At 37.6% G+C, this 16,360-nt stretch overlaps 1 protein-coding gene across 6 annotated transcripts in view; it reads right to left on the bottom strand.

The window, feature by feature from the left end:
- Nucleotides 1-3,923: 3,923 nt before the first annotated feature.
- The window catches only part of MARCHF6 (membrane associated ring-CH-type finger 6), a 54,517-nt gene continuing 42,080 nt past the window's right edge, over nucleotides 3,924-16,360 (bottom strand). For 3 of the 6 annotated variants that reach the window (XM_086469642.1, XM_086469646.1, XM_086469643.1), the window contains 7 exons: nucleotides 14,408-14,477; nucleotides 13,058-13,254; nucleotides 11,535-11,669; nucleotides 9,340-9,429; nucleotides 7,841-7,973; nucleotides 6,878-7,013; nucleotides 3,924-4,704 (listed from right to left, as the gene is read on the bottom strand). In XM_086469642.1, coding sequence (XP_086325768.1) covers nucleotides 4,614-4,704; nucleotides 6,878-7,013; nucleotides 7,841-7,973; nucleotides 9,340-9,429; nucleotides 11,535-11,669; nucleotides 13,058-13,254; nucleotides 14,408-14,477 — 852 coding nt within the window. In that variant the 3' untranslated portion in view covers nucleotides 3,924-4,613. The remainder of the gene's footprint in view (nucleotides 4,705-6,877; nucleotides 7,014-7,840; nucleotides 7,974-9,339; nucleotides 9,430-11,534; nucleotides 11,670-13,057; nucleotides 13,255-14,407; nucleotides 14,478-16,360) is intronic. The other 3 variants (XM_086469644.1, XM_086469645.1, XM_086469647.1) reach the window with 1 other exon arrangement.

The raw sequence follows: 16,360 nt of genomic DNA, 5'->3' as shown, positions 1-16,360 counted from the left end.
AAGGCTGAAACAATTAATGTTAAGAAAAAGCTGATCAAACTCTGAAAACACAGGTAGTAAATACACATGTGTAGCTTCAGTGAAAGCAGTAACTCAGATTCTTCCTAGATATTAAGTATTTCCCCCATGTGCATTTTGCTGGTTACTCTGTTATATAAAGAGCATTTAAAAGTATATTCATGGACATAATTGTTGTTCTATAGCAGCATTGCCTGATTTCAGCTTAAAAATTCTTCTGCTTCTTCCTGCTTCCATGACTCCTGGTCACAACTAGCCAAATACCTGACGTGCACTCCATTCACACGCAGCAGCATTTTAGATCCAGCACATTCCTCACCAGGCCATTTACACAATTTACATGTGCTGAACAAGGCATGCCAACGCAGATCTTCACTATTTAGGTTCTAATACATAAATTCTACTCAATATAAATAAATAATGAGCTTTGAAGTTTTCTCTATTTTTGTAAGCAACAAGGAAGACTGTTCTATGTAAGACTACTGTCATTTTCCAGGAACAGAAACACTCCCCAAAAGTGATTTAATATACATCAGACAAGGAAGGTTAAGTGCCCCCCACCCCCGGTGTCAGACAAATCCAGATATGTTTGATTTCTTCTTACACGGTGGGGGGAAGCACCTATGCAGCTTTGGCATTGGCCACTACTCAACAAGTAAGAGATAACAGCAAGTAAGCATACAAGCAACAGAACTGATGGGCAGTTGTGAAATAATCTTGCCATTGCTCCATCCCTCAGTACTGCACGGAATTAAAAACATTCCATTTATTTTGGAACAGTATTTGACCTTTGGAAATACCATCTTCTAAAAGTCTCCATTATTGAGTAACTTTGATCTTGGCATATAATTTTTCAATTTATGGTGACTTCTAAACAAAGAACTTAAAACCAGAAGCATGGCTTGTCTGGAATAATCATAGACTTAATAAAATTGCTGCTAACTATGCAATTCTTTAGTACCAGTTAATCTAATTATGAACTGAAATATCAGAGTAAGAGCGCTCTAACTTACCATTATGGTTTGTAAAAGTTGTTTCCTTTCCTGTTTCAGAAGACAGCTTCCTTTTTTTTTTTTTTTTTTTTGCATCCTGAACTTCACTATACTACAAAGATTCAGTTCCCTGTCTAATGTTTTTATTATCTGTATCATCATTTCTGCTAAGAAGTCCACTCATTGCTGAGGCTGTATAGTGCCCACTCATGAGGCAACCAGAACAAGAACACTGATCCTGCCACAAAGAATTTCCAATCTAAATGAACGGACAGACAGCCGAGAGTGAGGAAACAAAACGACCCTGATCAGCATGCCAGGAATCCACAAACCAGTCACTCGTGCTTTCTAAGGTGAAGGGCTTTGTACAGAGTCTACAGGGGCTGCTCGGCAGATTTTTACAAAGACCTTTGCTCAAGCTTAGGGGAAAGCAAGGAAAAAACGCACTCAGCTGAAAAGTGATGTGAATAGTGTAATTAGTGTTGGAGCTGGCGTCTTACCAAGGAAGTCACTGACAGGAAATCGTTACAGGTTCCAGAGTGCCCTCAGAAACGAGAACAAGTGACTTGGGCTTTACCCAGTGGGGAAGGGGAAGTCAGAGAAAGGATGCAGAGTTTTAACTGGTTTTAATCAATATAAAACAATCTGTAATCTGTGTAGAACAGTCCATGCCATGCTGCAATTAACTTTTTGCAAAAGAGACTACAGACCCATCTGACAGTTCTTGGATGAAGGTCTGTAGAACTACCAACACCATTAGGTTCTCAACACCAGAGGGGATACAATTAAGCCAGTACACCTCTGCAACCCCTCCATTCAAGACCCAAGGTCAAGACAAATTGTGTTGAAAATACACATACACACAGAGAATTTTTCCCACTTGAAGAGTAACGAGACAGCGGCATGCTGAATTACTCTAGCACAGATAGAAGCCCCTGGCACAGAGCTCCTCAGCTGTCTTAGTAACAGCCCGTTAACTTACATGCTCACTATCAACTTTCTATGCCGGAGGAGTACACACAGCACAACAAGGCAAACTATTAAAATTTAAAACAATAAAAAAAGTGCTGTTATTTAATTCTTGTTCTATACAACCTCTGTCTTCTCTCCCAAAACACATGTAAAAGTGAGGAGATAAGCAGATGAGATTTTTTGAAAGTTCACAGTAGACAGTTTCAGAAACAAACGCCACTTCACCTGGATCTGTAAAGCAGTGCAAAAGCAAGCACAGCAGCTGGATTTGAAACCAGCTCTCCACAACAAAGAGGCAATACAGATAATGCAAGCTACACTGAAATAGCTACAGTTCACATTACATGACTGGCTCGACTCAGTTTTGTCTGTCAGGACTTGTCAAATAACAGTAATAAGAAACAGCACAAAGGCTTTTTCTTAATAAATTTTAATGTTAAGACCAGTTTGTCTGGATAAAAACACAAAGTTACAAGAACCACACTACTGCAAATTCTGCATGATGCAGAGTAGTGCTCGCAATATTTGAGTGGCAAGATCATTTTGGAACTGTTTACGAAAGATATGTCAAAGACAGAATCTTAGCATAAGTAAGAATGTATGTTACCAGTGAATTTAATATTGTGAAAATATATCTGTTGCACAATGTACACCACTGTAAATAGTCAAATGCAGTATTTATCCACATCAAAAATATAGGGGGCGAATACTCCATTTAGCATTTAAGTCAGCAACAGTGAATGAGAGAGAAATATTTTGGTTATTTTTCTATGATTTCATTTAACTGGAAAATTTCCTAATAAATCACTCCAAAGGGTAGTATTTGTGGTTCAAAACCATCAGGACAACAGTAATTCTGTCCAATAGTAGTTTCTGACCTCCTGGTAGTGACAGCCTAATCCTCCTGCCACTAGATTCAGATGCATTTGGCTTGTGCTCACTGCCTCAGAACATGAGTCCAGACACCAAAAAATGAACTACCACCATCACAGCCTGGACCACATGAGCTCAAAACACGTCAGAGCAGAGATGCAACATCAATAAAAGGAGATGACACTCTCAAAGCACCTGCCAGATTCTCAAGTATTAATTATATACATGTATGGTTAAGTACAGAATACTGAAGGACAGTGTACCGAGTAGCAAGTTAAATGTTCCATCAATTTTCTGATTACTGCAATGGATACTCACATTTCCCCCATTTAATCTAGGAAAGATATGCAATCTAAGCATGTGATTTGATGCTACTTAAAGCTTTGCCATACTGTTATGTATTTTCTTTAAAATATCTACATAAAAAAAACCCAAGCATTACTGCAAAATAACTCTATCTACATATAGAAATAACACAGACTTGAATTGGTGGCTCTTGTTTGACTGTGTCCTTGCAAAGAAACCTGCTAACTTTTCCTCACCTGTTTAATAGCATAGGTATTTCTCTGCCCCACAGGCAATAAACGTACCTGACAAATCACATCCTCAACATTATTCCTACAAAAATTCACAGTGACCAATTCCGAAAGAAAAGAGACTTTTTGTTGTTGTTTTTTTTTTTTTTTTTTAAAGTAATTGTGTAATATAAAATTCATACAACAATTTGCGACTTCGGTAACTTCCAGAAAAAAGATTCCAAGCTTTTTAATTAAGGACCAGGTCAGAATGTTGCTTACACTGTGCTCTTTGTTTCTCTGCAAACACATCTGATAAGATTCATTCCTGCTCGAGGTCCTGAAAAATTATATTATTGATAAGAAGTTGGCTACAATTTAAGTTGTGAACCTATCTAATTTTCCTTGGTACCTTTAAATACTTCAATCATCTAGTCTTAGTACATTTTTTAACTTACTGTTTCAATTCAGGAAATCCTGATTCCCAAAGCCACCCGCCACCCCCCACCCCCCCGCTCCCAACCAAACAAAATCCCAGCTGAGCCTCAACAAGTACATCTGAATTCTCGGAAGAGGAAATATTTTCTTGATTTAACAGCAACTGTACAATATTACAAACTCAGACACATGAAAAACAATCAGGCAATAGAAAAATGTACAACAGCTTTGGTGTTATACAAAATAATAAAAAAGACCTGACAGCAAGATACATAGTTCATTATGTTCTCACCACAGCCACTTCATTGCTGACTGTAAGACAGTTATTTACTTTTGATATTCTCTGTGTGGCCTTTCCACTCATGAAAAATCATACTATATTACTACAATAAGAACTGTTATGAACACCATAAAGTAAGCTCCAAATTTTATAAAAACATCTTGCCTCTTCGCACTATTGCTTTGTGGCACATTGTCAACAGAACAGCAGTCCAAAATAAAGTGACAACTAGATTTAATAAATTAATATACTTTTTTTAAAGATGTACAATGCACATTCTTTTTAATCCAAGGTTTTAGGGTGTCAGGATACTTCTATTTACACATATACAGACCTCAGACAGCATTGATAACATCAGAAAACGCAGATAAGGAACAGAGCCTTAACTGCTATCTGGATGCTGCTAACAGAAGCCGAAACACTGCTGAGAGTATTATTGGGAGAGATATCCAAAGACTGAAGAAGAGTCTATGAAAAAAGGACATGTAAAGGCAAAGGGAAGGTCAAGATGTTTAATATGACCATCTATTCTTGTGAAGACTGAGGTGGAGTTGTTGATGTGCCTTGTTTACCAGACTTTCGTTCATAATTCACAAGTCGTTGCCCAACGAGGTACCTAGGATTATAGTAAAAACAGTTAGAAATTAACAAAAGTTAATACAATACTGTAACACAAACCTACTCTATCTCCTCTGCTGCAGAAGCAGTTTTCTCATTTGAATAAGAGTTATTCCACAAGTGATCCCTCACCCCTTAAAGGTCTTCAACCATCCTCACCTCTTTTCTCAACATTCAGGCATTTCACAATGGCGTACAGCCATTACAGGGTTGTGTTTACAGCCTTAACTTCAGTGGTCACGCAATTCAGACAGATACATGTCATGGGTTTGCGTGGCAAGGTTTTGATAGTGGGAGGGTTCCAGGGGTGGCTTCTGTGAGAAGCTGCTAGAAGCTTCCCCATGTCCAATAGAGCCAATGCCAGTTGGCTCCAAGACAGACCCACCACTGGCCAAGGCCGAGACCATCAGTGATGGTGGTAGCACCTCTGGGATAACGTGTTTAAGAAGGTGGGAAAAAAGTTACTGCACAGGAGCAGCTGCAGCCGGAGAAGGGAGTGAGAATATGTGACAGCAACAACTCTGCAGACACTGAGGTCAGGGAAGCAGGAGGAGGAGGAGATGCTCCAGGTGCTGGAGCAGAGATTCCCCTGCGGCCTGTGGTGAAGACCATGGTGAGGCAGGCTGTGCCCCTGCAGCCCATGAAGGTCCATGGTGGAGCAAGTATCTGTCTACAACCCATAGAGGACCCCATGTCACAGCAGGTGAATGCCTGAAGGAGGCTGTGACCCCATGGGAGCCCCACACTGGAGCACGTTTGCTGGCAGGACTTGTGACCCTGTGGGGGACCCATGCTGGAGCAGTTCATGAAGAACTGCAGCCTGTGGGAAGGGCTTCCTTTGGAGAAGTTCATGGAGGACTGTCTCCCATTGGAGGGACCCCATGCTGCAGCACGGGAAGAGTGTGAGGAGTCCTCCTCATGAGGAGGAAGGGGCGGCAGAGACAGCGTGTGATGAACCGACTGCAACCCTCATCCCTGTCCCTCTGTGCTGCTCGGGGGGAGAAGGCAGGGAAACTGGGAACAAAGGTGAGTCCAGGGAGAAGGGAGGGGTGGAAAGGTGTGTTTAAGATTTGTGTTTATTTCTCATTATCCTACTTTGATTTGACTGGTAATAAACTAAGTTATTCCCCAAGTCGAGTCTGTTTTGCCTGTGATGGCAATTAGTAAGTGATCTCTCCCTACCCTTATCTTGATCCACAAGCTTTTCATTGTATTTTCTCTCCCCTGTTTAGTTGAGGAGGGGAGTGACAGAGCTGCTTTGGTGGGCACCTGGCATCCAGCCAGGGTCAACCCACCACAATACATAAGCTGAATGAAGATATGAAATACAAAAATGTGTTTGCATTATTTATATGCCCATCCCGTTTGCTGGATGATACTTCTAAAAGCATCTTCAGTGTCTGAGCCACTGCCACTTGAATGTCTGGAACAACAACTCAGATATAAGACCAAACAAGAGTGCTAAGGAGGCTATAAGTTCAAAAAAGAATCTGCCACAAAAGAAGCCTAGGAAGACTAGTTGCTAGGGTCCAAACCTCATTTTTTTAAATAACCAAACACATGAGGTAATTTGGGTAACATAAAAAATAAGATAATAAGGACAACACAAAATAAGCTTAAAAACTAAGCAGGGTAGCCAGAAGAAACACTGGGAAAATTAATATTTTGTCAGGCATCCGAGTAATACAGAGTAGCAATTACTGAAAACATCAGAAAACAGTACAAAATTTGGTAAGGACAAACTATCAAATCAACTGAATGTTCTTTTAACAGTTTAATTGGAATAACAAGTAGAATGAATTAGAAAAGCAGTTACGCAGAAAAGGTTGGAGAAATGGTTTTATAAGGGGCAAATTGAGACATGATTTTACTTCCAGATGTCATAATTATTACAATCACTTGGCCTTCAAGACTACAGAGGGGGAGACAAACAAGTTAGACATAGGGGAGTGTCTTCCGTTTATAAAGACAGTCTATTCCTGTGTTTATCTACCTGAATCACAGGTAAAACATTTGCCAAGAACAGTTTAGGTCTGCCTCAGAAGGTCATTTGTCTAGAAAGCGTCTTAAAATCCCTTTTAGCCCTAAGTATCTACAACACCTGAATTCAATCTAAAGTTGTTACCATAATTTAAAGTGGAAAAATTAAAAAACCCACACTATATACTCACTTGTCATTTTTAATATGTTCATAAAGGCGCTTGAACTGGCGGACTTGGAAGGAGAGAATTCCCATCAAAACCACCACCATAAGCAGAAAAGGATAAATCCGTCGCTGAACTAGGTTTTGCATTTCAGCCGTAACTCCTATAAAACAAGACACAACCCTCACATCATCTAACACCTGCTCTTCTTTTTCATCTGAAGCATTAAAGCTGAAAGTTTTCCATTAACACAGTGAAAATCCACAATAAAAAAAAATGGCTTATCAGCTCTTCTTGCTTACTGACTTCTGTATACCTCGTATCAGAAAAAAGCTGACACTATAGAAGTCTGCACTCAAGTGAGAGGTTGAAGAATAAAATGGGACTTCTTGAACATGTTGTTAACATCAAAACTAACTAGCAAAAGACAACTGTTGATGAAAAAGCACATCTACCCTGCTTGTAATGAAATTATTTCCCTCAATTATAAGCAGATAGGAAAGTCTGAACCCCCCCATATTTACAATTTACATTTTCTTTTAATAATGAATGAAAACCTCAAAACAAAACCAGTATTTTCACCTGTTCTAACCTTGCTTTAGAATCCGACAAGTCAGAAAATACGACCTCAGCTCAGCACATCTCTCAGAGAGAGACTAAAATTAAAGGTTGACCGTCCAAAGAAGAAATTAATTAATTATCCCTTTCCCAAACTAGCTAGATACCTACATTTCTTCTGTTAGATATTATGCAGTTCCATACTCTTGATGTACTCTGCACTTAGTTTTTCCAAATGCCAGTGAGAATGATGTATTGCACTTCTCAAAAAGTCTCAAACTTTTAAGATGACAGCAATCCTTAAGCATTTATCTTTGCTGGCAGAATAGTGCTTTGTTGTTTGTTTGTTTTTTAAAATAACCTAGAGTTTGAAGTTTTATTTCCACAGATATATTTACATTGCTCTAAACCATCATCTGAATGCATACATACCTAATAGAGGTACAACCCCAGAAGCTATGATGTATGGTACACACAGGGAAAGTAACAAAACAGAGATTACGGGTGCTGCCAGTTTACGGATTATGAAGTGTAAATCAATGTTACGGATCCCATTTGCATATACCTAAAAAGAACAAGTTAGAAATAGAATGGATCAATTGAGAAAGCCATGGTTTGCGCTTACAGTAATAATTACAAGGTTTTACACAATTCTCCTTATGAGAGAAAACGGGTGTTCCCAAGACAGATATGGTTGAACAAAACCATGGTGGCCACAGTCGAAGAAGGAAAAAGCTCTGTGCTAATCTACATCGTGAGTGATCCAGGAAATCACCGAAATAGTGCCCAGGAGAGCAACTTAATCTGGAATAGTCTTCTGATTTGGTGCTGTTAACCTGCTGAAAGAGGATCCTCTGCACGCTAATAGACCAAATCTATTACACAGGCAGAAAATAGGATCTTATTTCGTACTTGGTTGGGTGGACCAGAGCCTCTGCATGTGGAGCCTGTGCCTGAAGACAGGGCCTCCACAATTCTCGAGTTTCTGCAGCTACTACTAGGAGCTAAGGTCTCATGACTAGACTAACAATGGGAAAGGACCGATTTCAAGTGGCTGCCATGTAGAGCTAGATGATAGCCTCTGTCCCACAGCCTGGATGTAAGCATTTCTAAGGATGGCTCAGGAGAGTGTGTGTACAACAAACAGGCCCAGGGAATGAAAGGAAGAGCTATGGTATGTACCAAAAGGTACTCACAGCACTAAGACTACATTTCTCCAGTGTGACACCTAAAGTGATCAGTAAATGGTTTAATAGCTGGGACTATGTGCTAGACTTAATCAAGAGAGGCACCTTTGTACAGAGGTCAGCACAGGCACCATAGCCATTACATACAGTGCAGGGCTGAAAAGTTACTTTTCAACAATTGAGATACTTCATTGAGATGTCAAGCATACAACTTGAAGTTTATAATCAAGAAAAAAATACTTCTGCCAAAGAAAGCAACAGACTATGTGACTCAGCACTGCTCGCAGAAACTGTTCTGTCTTGCTTAATAAACAAAGGGGAACGGAAATGGTGTCTTTCATATGCACCCATCTATGAATGAAGCAACCTCTGCAGCTCTAGAGAAGGCAGAAATTCCCTGTTCTTGAGTGGTGGACATAAATAATGTCCAGTATTTGTACACAGGTAAATTCATCTGAAGAAACAATGATGTTTCTCACTTTAATACAAACCTGAGAAAGTTACATATATGTATACACGTTTTCTTGATTTCAGATTTCTGAGGTTTATTTTTGTTTTGCTGTTAAGTGTACCTTAATGGATTAAGCTATATGATTTAAAAGTATTCTACAAGACTAGTTGAATTTTACTCAGTTACTCAGATTACTCCATTACTACAACAGTAACTCCGTTTTCTGACTCACACATTCAAAAAACATTCAAAATATATTATACAGATAGTTCACATGGACAATTTTTTCCTACCTGTTCAATAACAGTTTTCAGCCACCACTGGGGACCCATCAGTGTTATGGCAGCAATTATTTTGGCATGCAGAACTCCAAGGGCCCAGTCCTGATTTTGTAAAAATGGACTGTTAGTATTAATGTATTTTTAAATAGTTTGACAAGCAAAAGCTTTTAAAGCAACTCGTTAATATTACTTGTAAGGGAAAATAAAATTATTTTCCTATTTACATGGGACATTGTTTAAAAGAGGTGACATCTGCAAACTCCTAAGAAAAAGAGGATGCTCTCAAGCTTAACTGACATCTGTAAAACAGGCAGCTCCCTACAACTAGCAAAATCAGCTACTAGTATTAAACCAAAGCAAATACAAAATAAAAGCATTACATTTACTTAAAGTAACTTAAAGTTACTCAAGACTACCATTTTGGTACAAACTAATTAATACTAGTAACATTTACCTAGGAATAAGTTATTTTGATTCCTTTAAAACAGAAGAGAAACAAGATACAAAGATGTTCACACAAGTCAGGAAACAAGGGTTTTTTTCTTCTTTTAAATTTTAGTTGTTCACAAAACCCCTACCCTGAGAAAAGCTAAACAAAGCAAGGCAATGCTCTTCACAAAAGAATATCATACTATTCAGAGGAAAATTTATGCTTTAACATATACCACAATTATTATGGCATGGAATTAAAAGAACACAATATAACTACAGACTGCTAGTAAATGCTGCACATCATGAGTCAATCCTTTCTGGATTACAGATATTTGTAAGGGATTGTCCAGTAAAACCCACCAAAACCAGAATGCAAAGTATAGGTTGACAAAGCAGAATAAACAGCTACAGAAGTGGTAAGACTTAAGACCTCATAGATTAATTAACTTTCTTAAAACGCTGAGGAAATACATTTACTTTAACCACTTATTTAAAAAGGCAGCCTTTGATAACAAATATGACCCCAGATACTTCACAAATTTAAAAATTTGTTACAAAAAAATCAGTGTTAAAGTTACTTCGTGTATGCTCAAGCATGTAACCTTTGTATAACTATATTCTCTTTTGTGAAAAACGGAAATTATTCTCAATAGCTCCTTGTTAATTTAGAGCAAGTGTCAAATCCCTCTAACCCAATATCTTGAGGAAGCTCTACCACGTAAAAATAAAATCTTTCTGTATATTTACTTCCAAACCTTTCAAGAACTAGACGCAAAATTTAAGAATTTTTAGAATCTCTAGCACTACAGATTCTTTCCAAAACTGTCTGGAAACCATGATCATCTACCACTGCTATGATATGATGTCCTGACTTATTAATCATTTACTTAAACAGACACCTCCAAAGTATACTTATATCATAAAATAATGGAATATTTACATTAGCAGTCAAATTCTTCTTTGTATTACAGCTTTCAAACATTTGGATACTGAAAGTAAATGTCAGCTTGTTTGTGGGCAGCTTAGAAAATCATTATCCCTCAACACTTTCTTGTTATTTAGTAATATGCATTCTAGATCTTTTGAGTTATGGCTCCCTCAATTAGGGTGTCTTTGAGTTACAAGTTTTGCATAATTCAGCCTAGCTGATGCAAGCAGTTGTCACTCAATCCACCGAACCTTCATTTCTTCCACCAACTTGCAGGAACAAAGTTTGCACGCCGTTAACCTGTGAGACTTGACTGAAAAAAACCAAACCACTACTACCTCAAAATCTTGAATTAATGATTTGACATCTCAACCTAAAACTAGATCCTAAAGCATATAAAAATTCCATTCATAGTGTATATCATCACTATATACTAAAATTGGTACAAAAAAAAGATCAGCTGAACCTCTTGTTGCATAATTAGGGGCAGAAAGCTTTCCAGAAAGGTCAGACAGAATATGTATGTCTGTGCATGTGTACATACAGCTATACTAACTCCTGTACATAACTTTACAATTATGCTACTGAAAAAAAGTGTCTATCTGATCACTGAAATACAAAGATCCTCTGATGTCATCCCACAAAGTTCAGCTTTTCATACTTAAAATTCCTAAGCGTATCCTTTCGGTTTAAACAATCTTCACATCCAGACTGGCTGTCTTTCCTCTGCCACACAGAAACATACTTATGGAAAACACACTGAACCAACATGAAACAAGAACTCCCATAGCCTTACTTCTAAGTAAACAAACATATCAACAGCAGAAAAAGAATGGGAGCAACTGACCTGCCATGGATAGAAGAGAGGCGTTTGATCCAAAGGAACTCTCAAAGGTGCAACGATGACCAGTTCAAACAGAAGACCAAGCAAAAGTGGAACCACACCAGCTAGCAGTATAGCCACTATTAATGTCTTCATTATCTGAAAAAAACAAGACCTCTAACTAATAGGTTTATCAGAGCATTCTTTTTGCTTAAACTTTAAAATGCAACTTAATCTATACAAACAGATAGAGCTGGAGAACAACATTACACAGACCTTTAACTCATACATATACACCCCTAGAAATAATTTTTATTACATACATAGTGTGGCAATGCAAGTCTTCAAGATTGGGTCCTATTTTGTGTCCCCTCCAGAAAAAAGCACGACTGTGCCTACTGATGTCCATATAGTTTTAAACCTTAGAATCACGTCTGACTTATCAGTAGGGAATACTATCCAACGCCACTTCCATTATATTGAGTATTCTTACGTGTTGTGAAATTAGAGAAGAATCTTTCCAAAACAGGCATTTTTTCTCCAGTGAAAACCAAACCTTAAAAATTCACTCATTATGGAGTATTTCTGACTTAAAAATGAAAGACTCAGTTAGAATACCATGCTTGAATCTATCTTTATCCTAGAATTCTCTTAATTTACATGCATCATCCAAAAATCTGATACAAAACTAGTCTGGCTTAATTAACATGACCAGGAGAATGGACAAAGGACAAGTAGAACATTACATTTTAGCTCTGAATTTTTTTAAACAAGCTTAAGATTTCCTACATGAAAATGATGAATGAGATATTTGGGAAGCGTGGTAATACATGAAATACACACATGCTGCTGTCCTGTAACAAGCACACAAGCACATCCATCACAAGATACTATTTATGCTATGAATGTTTAAAATTTCTGTACTTAGGCATGAGATCTACAACAGAAATCCTCAAAATCAAGATAAAAAGGTGGGATTTAAATGCATTACCATGGTGAGAACTCTGAACTTTAATAAAAAAGGATATTTTCTTTAAAAATGTTAATTTGAACAACAGAAAGACCTGACAAATCATAAAGATCTTTCTGAAAGTATGCATCAAGCTACTTTGTAGAGACGTGTTCATCATCATCTATCAGCTTTACTAGTTGTTTTTTCATTTGATGATGTCAGGTTGCTAAAGGAGTAATAGCCAAGCTTCCAGGTGTATGTGAAAACATAAATGTTTCTGAGGACACATCACATATGGGATAATACAATGCAACTTATTCACTTTTAAAGGAAACCATGAAAACATACACACACATATATATATAAACATAAATATGCAAACTTATTTAACACTGATGGCTTAAGGTTGTGCTAAATGGCTTCCAAAAATACAGTTAGCCTGTGCAATGGCAACATAAGCTGCAAAAGCTTCAAAATGGTCTGAAAAGGAAAATGTAGCATACAGTACAGAGTAAAACCTGCAAACAAAAGTGAAACAAGAAGTTTTGTCAGATACTTTGTCGGTAATTCGGTAAAATTTTTTCTTAGGACTCACCATGAGAGACCATTCTTTGACCTTCTGAAAAATCACTCTTCGACCCTGTGGCATCCAGGCGACCAGCACTGTCACTGCTCGGATAGTTAGCCAACAGACATAGAGACCACAGGCAGCTGTGTACAGTTCATGGATTTTGGCAGTCCCCGTCCAAAATGACATTAGCCATCGGCCAGCAAATACTGAAAACACAAACACTGTTAAATAGAGTAACGCTTTTTGACGTATTAAGGAAGGATGCCTATTAAAAAAATATTTGTCAAATTTATTGTTAAATATCAATACACCGATAGTATTCAGCATAAAATAGTTTTGGTACTATACCCATAAGGCACAAAAGTGTGAAGCACTATGTAAATAGTTACATAGGTGATGCCAAATACATATATAGAATTTTTTTTCCTAAAATTTCATTACACCAGCAATGTGATCTGAACTACAGCAAAACGAAGCACCGAATACTGCACTACTCTGAGCCTAAACACTAACCTTCAGAACTGCAAAGGTAATAATGGATTAGTGCATAAGCTTGAACTTAAATCTTATGAGCTATGTTTGGTTTATTTCACCGCCTCATATAATTTTTTTAAGACTTGCTGACGGTGCTTCGGAAGTTCTCTGACAAAAATGGGAGACATTTGCTACATTTCATTTTTAATAGTGTTCATATTCATTAATATTATAGTGGAATTATTTAACATACTGCTATTGAAATCATCACAAAATTCAACACATTATTGGCTTTAGGATCATTAATACAAAGAGGTAAAAATAACATGGTACTACAGTAGCCAGGTTATAAAATTTGAATGAGTTTACATGTCTTAATTTATTCCAAATTCTTAAAAAAACCCCGAGTACAAAGTACATTTGATTTGGTCAAAGTACATATTCATACATATTTGAAAAGTGGTATGTATACCACTTCAAAGTCTCCTAGTGACCTGTCATGATGAAACCTTCAAAATATCTAATTAAAGAAGACACTGCAGAAGACCTGGTAACAACCCCTGTATTTTCCTTCTCTAAAGGGTAAAGCAGGTGCAAGAGTTTCAATTCTCTTTTTCTCTCAATACTACTATAGAGATTGTCTCAGTGCTTGGAGCCCTGCTCTTAAAAGAAAATTACAACAAAAAGGAAATGGCAGTCTCTGTCATTTAAATACAGGTATTATCTTTATTGTCTAGATTTTAGATTATTACAATTTGATGATGTACCATTAAAAATGAGACCTAATTTTCCATGTTTTCTCCTTTTAACTTGAAACAATGCTTTCAAAACATCTGCCATTGTTGAGCATGGCAACATGCCGAGTTGTTTTTAATCACAGTTTTACAATAATAGACTTACCTGGTAAGGTAAGGCAGATAAGACTAGCAATCAGCAATGTTATGCACATGAAAACAATCAAAAGAAATATCTGAAAGAGAAAAAAAAAAAAAAAAAAAAGAGAAACAGTTTATAACAAAGTTACTTAAGGCAAAAAAAACCCATATGAAAAGCTGTATGATCCTAGAAAGTCAGCTAAACTACAAAGTTCAAATACCAATTGATGTTTCACTGTATAAACACATCGGCGATACGAAACCTATCCACAGGCCATGCAGCACACCTATAGTGCCGTGTATTTAAGAGTTTGCAAAATTTGTCAAACAGTAAAAATTAACATTTGAATACAGAATGATTGAAGCTCTTTGTTATGTTACACTAAAAAATAATCTCTTTATTTCTGCACTGACCAGCACAACAGCTGTTAATTAACCCTGAAAGGTTTCCAGCTCTGTATGCCAGATAAGCAAGACAGTGGTTTTACAATAAGGAAAACCTTGCTGAGAAAGCTCTTCCAGATGCCCTCAGGTTTCTGTGACCAGCAGCTGATAGCAAAGCTGGCAGCTCCTTAATCAGGTTTACATCTCATCAGAGAATTCTCATGCACTTGACTTCTTTAAACGAATGTCTCAAGCACCATGTGCTATGAAGTTCTGCTTCACTAATCATCCAAGCCACACAACAAGCAAGCTTACTGTGAGAAAACTAGAATCTTATCATAAAAGATTACTGACAAAGTTAAATCTGCAACACACATTTTCCTTGATGAGACTTTTGGGGACAATGTAGATTAGTCTCGTCTCTAGGTTAGGATCTTCAGCACTGCTTAAAGGAAGGAAAATCTTGTGATTTTGTAGACATTAGCCTGCGTGAAGAGGTGTGATTCCATGACACCAAATTACTTGCCAGGTGACAGCCACACACCCTTTTCCACACAGAATATTCTCTTTAGGCTTAGGGATCCCAGATGATAGAAAGAAGAAAACCAGAGTAGCTGACAACTGGACTGCAGGCAAAAAAACCTCCTCAATGGTAAGGAACATATGGTGTGACTTGCTTGGGACCAATACTGTCTAAATTCCCTAAATTGCTTAGGGAATGCTGAAGAACAGTCAGTTCATGTGGAAATAATAATAAAAACTGAATATAAACCACCTTCTTGGTTCTTACAACTTGGTTAAAACGAAAAAAAAAATTAATGGAAGCACAGAAAAGATCAGATGTTTATACTATTATTTTTTCTTCTGAAATGCTTAAAAACCCAATTGAGGAAGTAATCAAAATACGGTGTTGTTCCATAGTGGAAGTCTGTGTGGGAGACACATTTTTTGTAAGATGAACTTACCCAAGTAAAACCAAGGTCAATATACCAAAAATCGTAATTGAAGCACCTACAGTGTTCCTGAATGAACCATTATTTAAATATTTCAAACAAGAGGAATCAGGGACATAGAATTGTATCACTGAGCTATCATGTGTTTGAGAGTCTTTTCATCAAGAGATATGACAAGCACTTGCACAATGGAAAGAAATCCAGTTAAATCAGATCTTTTTTTTTTTAATTTCTATATTCTGTAGAAGTCTCTAGAGAACAACTTAAAACGTCTAGACAACGGCAAGTAAACCAGAAAAAAAAAAACAGTCTTTGACAGTGTTGTGGTTTAACCCCAGCCAGCAACTAAATACCACACAGCTGCTCAGTCTCTCCTTCCCCCTCCCAGTGGGATAGGGAGAAGTGAAAAAAAGTAAAACTCATAGGTTGAGATATCCCTTTGGCTAGTTCGGGTCAGCTGTCCTTCCCATGCTCCCTCCCAGCTTCTTGTGCACCTGCTTGCTGGCAGAGCATGGGAAACTGAAAAATCCTTGACATGGGATAAGCGCTACATAGCCGCAATGGAAACATCAGTGTGGTATCAACATTATTCTCACATTAAATCCAAAACACAGCACAGTATCAGCTACTAGGAAGAAAAC

Source organism: Leptosomus discolor, chromosome 8 (genome assembly GCF_034619465.1).
Source record: "Leptosomus discolor isolate bLepDis1 chromosome 8, bLepDis1.hap2, whole genome shotgun sequence".
Lineage (NCBI taxonomy): Eukaryota > Metazoa > Chordata > Aves > Leptosomiformes > Leptosomidae > Leptosomus > Leptosomus discolor.
The sequence above is the reverse complement of the archived record's forward strand: the minus strand, read 5'-3'. Positions and strand labels throughout refer to the sequence as shown.